Source organism: Mesocricetus auratus, unplaced genomic scaffold (assembly GCF_017639785.1).
Source record: "Mesocricetus auratus isolate SY011 unplaced genomic scaffold, BCM_Maur_2.0 Super-Scaffold_100020, whole genome shotgun sequence".
Taxonomy (NCBI): domain Eukaryota; kingdom Metazoa; phylum Chordata; class Mammalia; order Rodentia; family Cricetidae; genus Mesocricetus; species Mesocricetus auratus.
The window spans coordinates 36,077,450-36,090,825 of record NW_024429201.1 but is presented as its reverse complement, the minus strand read 5'-3'; the positions used below and the strand labels follow the sequence as shown (position 1 = coordinate 36,090,825).

At 40.3% G+C, this 13,376-nt stretch overlaps 1 protein-coding gene across 1 annotated transcript in view; it reads right to left on the bottom strand.

Annotated features, from left to right (window-relative positions):
• Adgrv1 (adhesion G protein-coupled receptor V1) overlaps nt 1-13,376 on the bottom strand; it is a 518,174-nt gene that overhangs the window by 464,175 nt on the left and 40,623 nt on the right. The window contains exons 21-23 of the mRNA XM_040729011.1: nt 4,546-4,722; nt 3,390-3,570; nt 1,305-1,507 (exon numbers count right to left, since the gene is read on the bottom strand). Of these exons, the coding sequence (XP_040584945.1) occupies nt 1,305-1,507; nt 3,390-3,570; nt 4,546-4,722 (561 nt within the window). The remainder of the gene's footprint in view (nt 1-1,304; nt 1,508-3,389; nt 3,571-4,545; nt 4,723-13,376) is intronic.

The window sequence follows — 13,376 nt, the reverse complement described above, 5'->3', positions numbered from 1 at the left end:
TGGTCTATGAAGGTATACAGAGAAAGTCTATTTCAAAATAAATAAATAAATAAATAAATAGAAAGAAAGAAAGAAAAGTACTACACAAGTGCAACACAAGCACTCAAATATTGCCTTAAGAGTATGCTAAGAACACTTTAATCCAAGAAGACACACATTGTGGAATATGCTATTCATCAGCCTCACTAAAAATATGGTACATGCTGAAAAAAATTCATTTCCTAAGAAGAATCTTTTGGAGAGGAAATCTATGAATACTTAGCTAACTGGATTAGAGCTGAAATGAATGGAATTCAGTCCGCCAAGACTTCTATGACTCAGGAGGAAGAGTGGATACCGCACAAAAAGAAAGAACAAAAAACCTAATGCTGAAAGCTTAAACAAAAGAACTGTCTGGGAAACAATAAATAGTGAGGTATGGAATATCTTTCTTGAGAAGGATTCCCAGGAAGAAATACTAACCATTTTCTTACTTAAAGTACAGTTGTAACCCTTTATGAGCAGGTAGTGGTAACTGAATGTTACTATATTTTTGTTATGTACAGTGTACAACACGCACAGTGCTGTCATTCTTCTCCAGAGTGATCCCGTTCAGTGAAGACATCATGGTTTCATAGATAAAGAAATTATGAGTAGGAAACATGAGTCTCCACCATCACATATATGGAGGTCAAGCGAAACTCTGGTTCTGACCATTTCTAGATTGGTAGAATTGCTTCTCCTTTGGGAAAAATACTGATAAAATTGAAAAAAAACACATGCACACAAAATATCTTTGTAATTCTGATTTTATCTAGTGGACCTTCTTAGAGAGTTTGAAATAGTTAAGACTCATATGTTTAGTGTATTTAACCAAAGCCTACGCCATTATAACAAGTTACACAGGGAAACCCAGAATGAGTGCAACATACAGTATGGTAGTTATCTCACCGTCGTGTTCCAGAGCAATAAACTGTCAACTCAGACAAACCTCAAAGGTCTTAAGACAGCTGGCGCTTTTTGTCTTGTTTGATAGGCTCCTTCTACAAAGCAAGACACTTCCAGTCCTCCGGGAGGACTGTTCAAATTCAGTGGTCCAAAGGCAACTCCAAACGGCGTGGCGGCAGGCTGAAGGCTCAGAGGTAAGAGCACTTGCTCACCTGAGAGCCCACGTATTGTCTCTGTACTATCTGTAACTCTGGTTTCAGGGGACCCAAGGCTCTTTTCTGGCCTTGATGGGGATGGCATAAACGTGGGGCACAGACACACACGCAGACTAAACAGCCAGACACATGAAATAAAAACTCAAAGTCTTTGTGGCGTACCTGGTAGTCCTCTGGGCTGAATGCTGTCAAGGACACTGTTCTAAATTCCGCAGTTACCCTGCCGAGCAGTCCCTGTGCACGAACGACCAGTAAACGGATCTCTCCATCCTCCTCCTGAACAGTGATGTGTGGTACACTACTGGCAGGCAGACTCATGGCATCGTCAGGCTGAGGCGGTGGCCCCGTGGAGAACTGCAGCAAGCCTAGGAGACATGGTTTAGTCATCCATGAAAGAATTTCTTACTCCTCTGAAGCAATCTTGTATAATCATTTTTATCATCAGACTAAAATCCTGAGCTTCACATAAATTTTTTTAAATAACTAACCTACTTTGATAGAGAATATTATCTCTTTTGTTTTTGAGATTACAGTATAATTACATCGTTTTCCCCTTCCTCCCTGCAAGACCTCCCATGGATCCCTCCTTGCTGTTTTTCAAATTCATGGCCTCATTTTTCATTAATCGTTGTTATATATATACATGTGTATATATAGGGGAATATATAATCTTAAATTCCTAACTATAACCTGTCAGTCTGTGTAATGGTGTTTGTTTACGTCTTCAGAACTGACTGGCTATTCGGTATTCAGTAAGCGGTCAGTGAGCTCTTTCTAGGGAAGACTGTGTCTCCACTCTCAGCCTGCCTCAGTTGCCAGCAGTTCTTACTGCAAAGCTGAGGCCTCATGAGACTTCTCATGTCTATGTTTGCACGTCTCCTGGTGCCACCCTTGCTCAGTTCATGTTTGGGCAGTCAGGTTGGTGAGTAACACACATGATTGTGTCCTGTAGAAATGGCAGACACTGCACCCATAACTGTTTTGAGGCCTCTATAATGCTGAATATTAGGGGTGTATGAGGGAAGTGACCAATAGTCTACCCAGCTGTGACATCTAGGAACTACACCGACAGCCACTGTGGCACAATAACCCTAAGAGTGCAGTAGTCGTACACAGACCCTGGCAGTAACCTACAGCTCTGTGATTGAACCTAAGACCCCCTCAGCAAGAAGGAAATCATACCTGGTACTGTGAGCCCACAATACCCAGGGCTAGTGAAGTCATAGATCTTGGAGGAGAACCTACAACTACCACTTTACTAAACCAGCATACTCCCTAACTATATTCTAAATATTTGCCCTTATATCCACAGGTAAATGAAGTCCTCACCGCTCAGTGAGGGAGCTCCTCTATGCAACAGATGCTGACCTTTACAGAAACTACAACCAAGCACTAATACAGAATTGTCCCAACTAATGCATCTACAACAGAAATCCTGCAACAAAGCTTGGAATCACGGTGGAAGAGGGGGTAGGAATCAGAGGAACAAGGAGTTTCCTGTGGAATTGTAGGAATGTCAGAAACCACATGCCGAATGTGTTTAAGCCTTCATAATGTCAAATATTCAAGAGTTAATTTTCTTTCTCTTTACTCAAATACATTTGCTTAATCCCAGTGAACAATCAATAAGAGAAACACTAAGGGAATTAAAAAATATGCATTTCCAAACATTACTCATTTTGACAAGTCTCTGAATTCTAGAGTCACATTGACGATACTCTTAAAAACCTGAAACACTTTCTCTAAAAACAGAATAAGAGATTCTCTGCTTCCCTACCCAGACTCTTAGACACATACTTCCTTCATTCGTACACAAAATATCATGTTTATAAAAAAATCAACATCCATGGTAGTTCCCAATTAAAACTATCACTTGTTAGTATAATGTTCAAACTACTGTAGGGAAAACTGCACTTTTTGAACCTAGTAAGACATATATTACAGAGTTTTTAATTACTTCAAGATTAACACACCACCATGAATATTCTAACTACAGGAATTTTGATAACCACATAAAAGTACTTTTCACTTTAAATAACCCTACAAGACTTCCTGAATATATTATTTAAGCTCAGAAGTTGATATTTACATTTTCTTTCATAAACAATGTCCCACAAAACAGCAGCATAGACGTTAGCATTAAGAGGCCTTAGGGGGGTTTTAATGCATCTTCACTTGTAAGTAGATCTTAATAAAGTCAAGTTTGTTGAGAGAGGAGAGCAACTATTACAACAGAGACTGGTCTACCATAAGGGTGATCACTGGCTTTGATGGTGATGTCTGTGGTTTCCTTCTCGGGATCTATGCTGGCACCACTGATGGGAGTTGAACCAAGTTTTCCATCTCCTGGAACTGCAGAAACCAGTGTCACCCGAAAATACTCATTAAGTTCAGGAATGTCCTCATCAAGAACGTACAGATTCAGGACCTGACCAAGGCAAAAGCACAGTAGCAATTACTACTTGGGGAAAAAAGCCAACTCAAGTATATATGATTGAAGTTGTCAGGAAACATTACTTACATCTATACACACTCATATGTTGAAACATATATATATATATATATATTGTGTATATGTGTAGGCACATATATAAGTAAGAAGAAATTTGAAGGTATTAATCCCTCAATAATATTTACTTTAATAAACTAAACAAGTTACCCCCAAATTTGAATGTTAATATCTTGTTCCCAGGGTGAGGATGTTAGGAGTAGAGACTTCAGAAGAAAACTGGGTATTGAAGGAGACTTGATGAATGGGATCAATGTCCTCATGAAAGAGGCCATGGGGGGCTCATTTGCTCCTTTTACCAGACAACACAGTGAATTGGTACCACAGGTGTGAGGCAGAGATGGGACCTCCCCAGACTCTGAATCTGCAGGCATCCTGCCTTGGGCATCCCCTGATTTCAAATGTGAACAGCAAAGTGCTACTGTTTATGGAATCCCAAGTGTAAAGTGTCTTGTGACAGTAGTCTAAACACATAGGAATGGCAACACATATCTGTAGTATGTACTCAGGAGGCTGAGGCAGGAGGATGACAAGTTCAAGGCCCACCTCGGCCATATATTTCAAAATAGATAAGCAAATAAAATACATAATAATACAAATTTGGAATGATACATCCTCAGGATATGTTAATTTTACTGTATTAGCATTAAAGAATTTATGAAACTAACATTCAAAATTCTTAATGTTTCTCTCATAGAAAAGCTAAATTATTTTCTGTTTTACAAAATAATAGGTACACCTAATCTCCCACATAGTTTACAATGTTTAAACACCGAGGAATTGCTAATCAACTATAATAGATAGATAGATAGATAGATAGATAGATAGATAGATAGATAGATAATGAAACACTTTCCCAGAAGCATCCGAGGAAACCCAAGCCATGGAGTTTACCTCAGACCTCTGCCAAGGCAGGAAGGTGATCGCGCCACTGGCATTAGCAAAATCGTCAACGAGGGAACTGATGCCTTCCGATTCGATCTGTGAGATGGTGTAGAAAACATGAACATAATCCAAAGCTCCCCTGGTTCGCTCTACCACACAGGAAACGGTGGAGCCCTCCTCTGTAATCTGTAATTGAGCACAAATGATTTTTAGATGCATGGCCATTGGCACCAGTGATGGAGTTAGTGTTCTCCTAGGTCTCTCTACAATTCTTTATATCTTAATTCTTCAGCTCTGCCTCTCTGTCCTCCCCAGAATAGAGCAGGAGAAAGGAAGAAGGCTGCTTCCAACGAGTGCCAACATTTCAAACAGATTCCCCTACCAACTTATCAAAGAGTACTTGCAAGAATTACAGACAAGTTCTGTGTATATTGATTTAATTAACTATTAAAACATCAAATAGATGTTTCAAATTGACAGCTGTGGAACGAGTCTAAACTTAGAGGGTCTAGAATTGATCTCATAAATTTGGAAGTCAAGAGTTAAATGGTACCAAAGGCCATATACAAGGGACATAACTTTGATGAGTGATGTATAAAGACAGGCCGAGACAATGAAGTGGGGGTTCAGCATTTGTGTTGGGATCCACACTTTATTTCTAGTGTTACAGTTTTCCTTATGACTTTAGGTAACTATGCTTGTATCACTTCAGGGTATCAATCAATCTGCAGTCCCCCGAGGACCATTCTTACCAGTACACAAGTTCCTTCTCCAGGCAGTGTGCCACAACACACTTGTTGGATGCCTTAAACTGTGTGCCCTCTTTCGTTGGTCCCCATCTTTCTTCTTAAGCATCAGTGGTAATGTTTTTTGAGTTATTACCTCCTGCTCCTGTCTCTCTAAGGGCTTAATGCTCTTGCTACCTGAACTGGTAACTTCTAGAAAGCCATCCAACATGTAATGACAGAATGACTTCCTTTGGTGAGGCCCTCCAACCTTAAGGGCTGAAGAGAGGAGGACAAAGCAGCAAACAGACCCGAGTGCACAGTGTGACTCCCCATGGGATGCCCCTCTAAGGGCTCTGTGTGGCATCTGCACACTGCGGGGATGTATCTGAGCACATGTGAGGCGGGAAAAGTGAGATTGAGGGCTAGAGTTCTGAGCCCCTTCCTGGCATGCTTATCAACTCCTCCCAGACTCTTCTTAAACTGGGGGGGGGGGTCATAGTGATGACAGGACTTGAATGGAAACCAAACACACACTTTACACAGATTCTAGTAATACATCACTATACACAAGCATTTCCTCCCTTAAAAATATAGTCACCATGTATTTCAAAAGAAATGCTACATAAAAACACCTCACTTTATAAAAGAAGTGATATGTGCATCCCGAAAAGAGGGATTCCTGTGTATTTCCACTTCCAACGCAATGACAATTAACTTGCTCCAATCTGTCCTCCAATTTTATGTTTTCACTATTTAAGAAATAAATACAGACTCTACAGTCCTCCGCTCTACCAGCTTAGCTATCGAATTTAACCCCCAGAAACAGCTGACCTGACAAGGGTTAGCACTTGAATCCCAGACTGATGCCTGGGAATCCAGAAACTGATCAAGACCCCCCTGAATGTAGGTGTCAGTGAGGAGACCTAGGTAATCTATTGAGCCTTGAGTAGTAGATCAGTATTTATCCCGGGTATACAAATGGGACTTTGGGCTCCCATCCAACAATGAGAGATGCACTCTCACCCTGAACTCTTGGGGGAAGGTCTAGTCCCTGCCCTGGATGAAATGACAGACTATGGACACTCCCATGGAGGGCCTCACCTTCCCTGGGGAAATGAGGGGATATGGGGGGGCTTGGTGGGAGGGCACGGGAGGAGGGGAGGAAAACAGAGAGGGACCTAGAACTGACATGTGAAGCAACCTTGCTTCTAATTTAAATTTAAATTTAAAAATAAATATATATATAAAGAAATAAATACAGTATATACGTTGATCATATTCTTTCCTCTCCATCTTTTCCCACATTCTACCCTCCATTCATTCATTTCATGTTCTTTCTCTGATAAAAAAAAAATATTAAACTGAAACAAAACAATAACACACACACACACACACACACACACACACACAGAGAGAGAGAGAGAGAGAGAGAGAGAGAGAGAGTCCTATTGTGTTGGCCAGCTCCTCCTAGGCATGGGGTCTATCTTGGTATCACTCCAAATTTTAATTAGAATAATTTTTTGTACAATCTATGCTGATACACCATTAATTTGAATATGTAAATATTCAACCCTTCCTTTTAGCAAAAGGCAGGAAGTAAATCTATCCAAAGACTTACTCAGGAATGTGTGAAAGGTCCTTTTAGACCTAAAAAGCATTACCGGGAGGGGTCAGAACTAGGAGAGAGCTTTGTTTCCACACTATACCTTCAACTAGGAAAACCATCAACAAAATCCTCCTGACATGCTATACAAGTATATTCAAGTGCATGCTGTACGGGAAATTTATATAGTTTATATAGAAAATGTAATGTAGTTTTGTGCTGGATTCAGCAAATCATATCTTGTAAATTTTCAGTTAAAGATTCCTTTAGGTGTCAAGAGTCCATAAGAACAAATCACTTAGGATGACTGGCTAAAAAAAGAAACACCTTTAATGTTCACAAATATTATAAAAGAAATACCATCACCCAAAGTTTTATTGTTTTAAACACTTAGATCAAAAAGATTAAGCAATACTGAGAAAAGGTAAATTACTTTGAAGCCTGGCAATGAGCAGCTGTATCCACTATTCCCGCTGCTCCATTTGGGTGTACACCATCTACAAAGACTTAAATTCAGGTTTATTCATTTTCCTCCTCACAACCAGACATCTGATCCTAGAATGCATAGTAACACGAATGTGACAGTTCTGACACATTTGGAAAAGCCCTGGACTACAAAGTGTAATTACAGACACAGGAATCTATCAAGAGAGAGAAAGTATGTATCTAAAAGTTTCCCTAATATTGTCATATTTATCTAAACTGACTTTAGAGTCTTGATACAAGCATTTAGGCCAGGGAACAGATCTCCTGCAGTCCCCAAAGCCGTTTCTATCCAGTTTCACACTAGAAACAGCCAGAAGTCCTCATACTGTACCCTCTTTTGTTTTTAAATTTAATTCCATTTAATTACATGTATTTATAAGTGTATAGGTATGTGCACTCAGTGCAGGTGCCTTGGAGGCCAGAAAGGGTGCTGGATGCCCCTGGAACTGGAATTCCAGGGGTTGGAAACTGCCCAATATAAATGCAAGGAACCAACCCAGGTCCTCTGGAAGAGCAGCACACACTCTCAATCACCCTGCGCTTAGCCAGCACTTTGCCAAGTGATCATATCAATGGAAGATCAGAAGTGAGGGCAGTCAATCAGGAGAGCTGCCAAGTCCACTTGCGCAGAAACGAGGCAAAATGTGAGTCCAGCTTCTTAGTTTAAATAGAAAATTAAGGCTAAAGAATTACAAATCCAGTTTTGTATTGTATTTCATGTTGGGGCAATGATTGGTGAGGGGTTGCACCGCATTAGTACAACCCTAAAGGAATTTATTCATATGATATAGCAGGTACCTAAAACACAGTTAAGTGAAAATAGGAACTTATTTCCACAATGGTCTTCCCAAGCCATTTGTAAATTAAGCCGCATGTATAAAAATATAAAACAGAGGATTAGCTATGATAAAACATAAGTCTCACAAGTTCTACAAATTTTTGTGAAAGAGTTATTTCATCAATTAATTATATAGAGTATATGCCTTTATAAAATGAGCTAAGGAAGAAATAACAAAGAAATTATACAGAATAACAAAACATGGTATCATGGGTACTCGCTAGGTCTAACAAGACCAGCCATGTACTCAATACAGATCCCGACTACAATCCAAACAATAATTTGATATGCCTTATCAGAGCTCCAATCTACCCTAAGCTGATTGGTTCTTCCTATTATAATATATTAAGCACCTGCTAGTTCCTGGGATGTATTACACCTGGCACAGAAGAAACATCAAAACAATTATGACCACTTTCAATATTTCTGAAAATGAACCAAGTACCTACTAAATTCAGTCTTAGGAGGCACAGAGCAGAGACTTGTCAAATCTTTTTCTTTGTGGACCCTGCACATTCATAAAATCACTGAGAAGTGCAGTTTCTGTCTGTATTAATGAAGTCCATTGTTACCCACTGCACTAAAAAATGCAAAAATGAAATGAGTGCCGGGCGTTGGTGGCGCACGCCTTTAATCCCAGCACTCGGGAGGCAGAGGCAGGCGGATCTCTGTGAGTTCGAGGCCGGGCTAGACCGACAGCCTCCAAAACAATACAGAGAAACCTTGTCTCATAAAACCAAAAACAAAATAATTAATTGAGTAATGCAATACAGCACCAAGCCAGCCTGTCGACACAAACAACATGCAGTCTGAGGAGTAACTGCATCTTAGCCTGTGGGTCACGACCCCTGTAGGAGTCCAACAATTATTTCTTTTCTCATTCAATTTTTTTCATTTAGTTTACATACCAACCCAGTTTCCCCTCCCTCCTCTCTTCCTGTTCCTCCCCGCCTCCTCCCATCTATCCCCCACATCCACTCCTCCCCCACTGAATAATAATTTCACAGGGGTCACTTAAAGCCACCGGAAAACACAGATATTTACAGTATGAGTCATAACAGCAGAAAAATACAGTTACAGAGTAGCAACACAAATAATGTTATGATTGGGGGTCACTACAACATGAGGAACTGTATGAAAGGGCTGTAGCATTGGAAAGGGTAAGAACCACTGCTCTAAAGCCTGGTTTAGTAGAAAACAGCTGTACTTGGTACTCCTTTCAGTCAGCATGTTTGCTACTCCCTGAGTTCTACCTGAAGCATGAATGGAAAATGCAGCCTTACATATACAACTGGAAAACAGTGGAATCTTCATAGACTTTTAGGATAACTATGGGTACTGCAGCATCACATGAAAATGTGAAAAGTAGCAGTTTCTTAAGAGTTTTGTGCAACCTACAAACATTTTGCTGCACCGTAGCCCACTGCCCATCTTGCACTAGGAATCAATCTTCTATCTATGCAAAGATTATGTAGAACATATTGGCTTACTGAGTTCTTCAAATCTTCCACATGTTGACATTACTTAATTATACAAAACAACTGGTATAGATCACTGGCAATATTATCTCAAACATCCGATACTCAAAAACTGTCGAACTCACTCTGGTTGATAAAATTTCCAAAGTTAAGATTTTCATGTGAAAGATTGGATATTTTTATCACCAACCAGAACTATTATTTGTTTTCTCATAATCAACAGCTTATTTTCTGAAAACATGTGCCAAATACCATACCAAAGCATGCATAAACAAAATTTGTCAACATTTTTTCAAGAAGAATGTGGTGTTCCAAGAGATCAGCAAATAACTCTGTGTCTGCACCTTTCTTCACTCGTCCACTACAGTCTTGCCTGTGCATGCGTGTGTGGTGAGTGTACCTATGGGAACCCATGTTTGTACATGTGTGACCACACCACTATGCCTGTGCATGCATGTGTGGTGAGTGTACCTATGGGAACCCATGTTTGCACATGTGTGGCCACACCACTATGCCTGTGCATGCATGTGTGGTGAGTGTACCTATGGGAACCCATGTTTGCACATGTGTGACCACACCACTATGCCTGTGCAACCGTGTGTGGTGAGTGTACCTATGGGAACCCATGTTTGCGCATGTGTGGCCACACCACTATGCCTGTGCATGCGTGTGTGGGGAGTGTACCTATGGGAACCCATGTTTGTACATGTGTGACCACACCACTATGCGTGTGCGTGGGAAGGCCAAAAGTTAACTTCAATAGTACTCCACTTTATTTGTTGACACAGGGTGGCCTGCAGAATGCAGGACTCACAGATTTCAGTCTATCTAGTTTTGCTTGGGTTCTGAGTCCTCACATTGACAAGGGCAAGCATTCTAATTACTGAAAATTTCTCCAAGCCCCACCGCCGTGTGTGTGTGTGTGTGTGTGTGTGTGTCTGTGTGTCTGTGTATCTGTGTATATGTCTGTGTGTGTCTGTGTCTCTGTGTGTGTGTCTCTCTGTGTCTCTGTATGCATGTGTGTGTCTGTGTATGAGTGGTGTGTGTGTGTCTCTGTGTATGTGTGTGTGTGTCTCTATGTGTGTGCATGTGTGTGTCTATATATCTGTATGTGTGTCTGTGTGTGTGCCTGTGTGTCTCTGTATGTGTGTCTCTGTGTATGTGTGTGTATCTGTGTATCTGTGTGTGTGTCTGTGTATCTGTGTGTATGTGTGTCTCTGTGTGTGTGTGTGTCTGTGTATGTGTGTCCTGTGTGTGTATCTGTGTGTGTCTGTGTGTGTGTGTATGTGTCTGTATCTGTGTGTGTATGTGTGTCTCTGTGTATGTGTGTGTCTCTGTGTGTGTGTCCTGTGTGTGTGTATCTGTGTGTGTCTCTGTGTATGTGTGCGTGTATGTGTGTGTCTCTGTGTATGTGTGTGTCTCTGTGTATGTGTGTGTGTATATCTGTGTGTGTGTGTGTATCTGCGTGTGTCTGTGTGTGTGCAGGTGCTAGCAGACCAGAGGAAAGCAGCGGAGCTGGAGTTACAAGAGATTGTGAGCCAACCACATGTTCTCTGAAAGAGCAGTGCATACTCTTGAGTGCTGATCAGCCTTCAACCATTATTCTTTGGAAATGCCACAGAAGATACCTATCACTTCTCATTCTATGGCATGTAACATTTGAATAACAGGCATTTGTCATTTGAAACTTTCAAAACTTAATTTTGTACTGATTCATGAAAGATATTTTTGGTTGTGAACCTAGCCTTTAACGGCTGAGCCATCTCTCCAGCCCTCATGAAAGATATTTTTAAATAAAGTTAACAATATATTATGCCATAGTCAATAACTGGCAGAGTGGATAACACCTCCATAGTTTGTACAAAGTTGATAGAAGCGACACATTTACATACCTTTGCTTTTGTAGCACAAACTGGAAATAAAATGAAAAACTGAAAATTTTAGTATTGCTTATCAGATTTAGAACTTGCCGAGGCCTTGAGAAGAGATCAAGAAAACCAAGAGGCCCTCAAGCCATTTTTAAGAAAGATTTCTGTAAGATTGAATAAATATTGTTGCTTTCAATAATCACACTGCATACTTATGATAAAAATAGGAGTTTTAGGTTTCTCCTATCATTTCAAAAATAGGAACTATGTAATGTTCCCAAAAATTAGTTGTCAATGTTTAATATTTTAGACTCAACAATTTCCTCTCTTAATCACCAAATATTTCTTTTTAAAATATAGATCCATCCATTTTATCTCGTTTAGGCCTGGAAAATGCCAGCTGTAACTTCACTGGAGTTTGGGCCGTGTGGCTTATTCATACAAACTCTGTCACCCACAGTGACGGCCTTGGAGGAATCTATTGAGACGAAGTTGCATAACTACATAGTAAACTGTTACCAAGTGGGGTCATCAATGGGATTTGTGAAAGAAGCCAGCATTGAAAACTTGGCTGCAATGGCTCAGACCAGAAGACTCTGAGAGACCACTCTTTACTTTAGGTATTTTCAAAGTGTTGGTTTTTGCTTTTCCAGTTTGATGGCTTATGGACTTAACTAAAACTAAATACTAAATGAACTGATATGTGCTTTTTCACATCTTGATATCAAATTATTCAGAAGGTTCTACGTGTTTTCTGAACACCTACAATACTCCATTTTCAGTGCTACTGACACAACAGTGAGTAAGACACCCCTGTGCCTCAGAGCTGTCTCCTCCTGCACAATGGATACAGAGGCAGATGGATACAGATAAGCAGACCTATGAAGGCCAGAAGGAAACTGATAATGGGACCCATGCTGCAAAGGCATTAAACAGTGAGTGGGTGAAGAGCAGTAAGTTAGAGAAGGTTATTAGTCACTTTAAATAGAGACAGTGTCTTTAACTACAACTACAGACCTGGAGAGAAACAATAGCAGTGACTGAGACTGGTCAGTGCTGCATCTTGACACTGGGCTTGTACCAAGACAAGCAGTCACACTGATGAGAGATGGGAATGGCAGATGAGGACAGCATCCCAAGCAGAGGCCAGATCTTGAAGGTAACTTAAGGAATACGACAGTGTATGGCACCACCATGGTTCTCACAAGCCAACAAAAGCCATCCAACCTTTTAAATTAGGGATAAGGACATTGGAAGAGACATGGAGAAAGACAACAGATTCTCAAGAGATGACTTCAGATTCTAGTCCTTTTCTAGTGTCTTAGAGGCAAAGAACAAAATTAATACTCATCAAATGCTAATAAACACAAAGCCCTAAACAGGCATTTGACTTGATCCCACCTGATTTAATTCAACGTAGGATAGTTATTTCTAAGACCTGTAACTTTGTCTCTAATTCTACAATGGGAGCAATGATATGTTGCATCTGTATTAGATTATCAGAAAACTGCACACACACCAATATGTAAACGTTGATGCCTGTGCCTCCTTTAAATGCTTTATCAGCACTAATGAGATGACTCTGGGGCAAACGCATTTGTTATCAAGCTTGATGCCCTGAGCTCGATCCTACAATACACATAGTGGAAGGCTAACAGGCTCCCACCAGCTATCCTCTGACCTACAGAGGCACAGCAGATACACACACACACACACACACACACACACACACACACACAAGATAACACATAAAAAACAAATATAAAAGAGCAATTTAAAGTCATTATTAACATATATGATATTTCCGAAACTTAAAACAACTGAAGTTCTCTTGTCTTG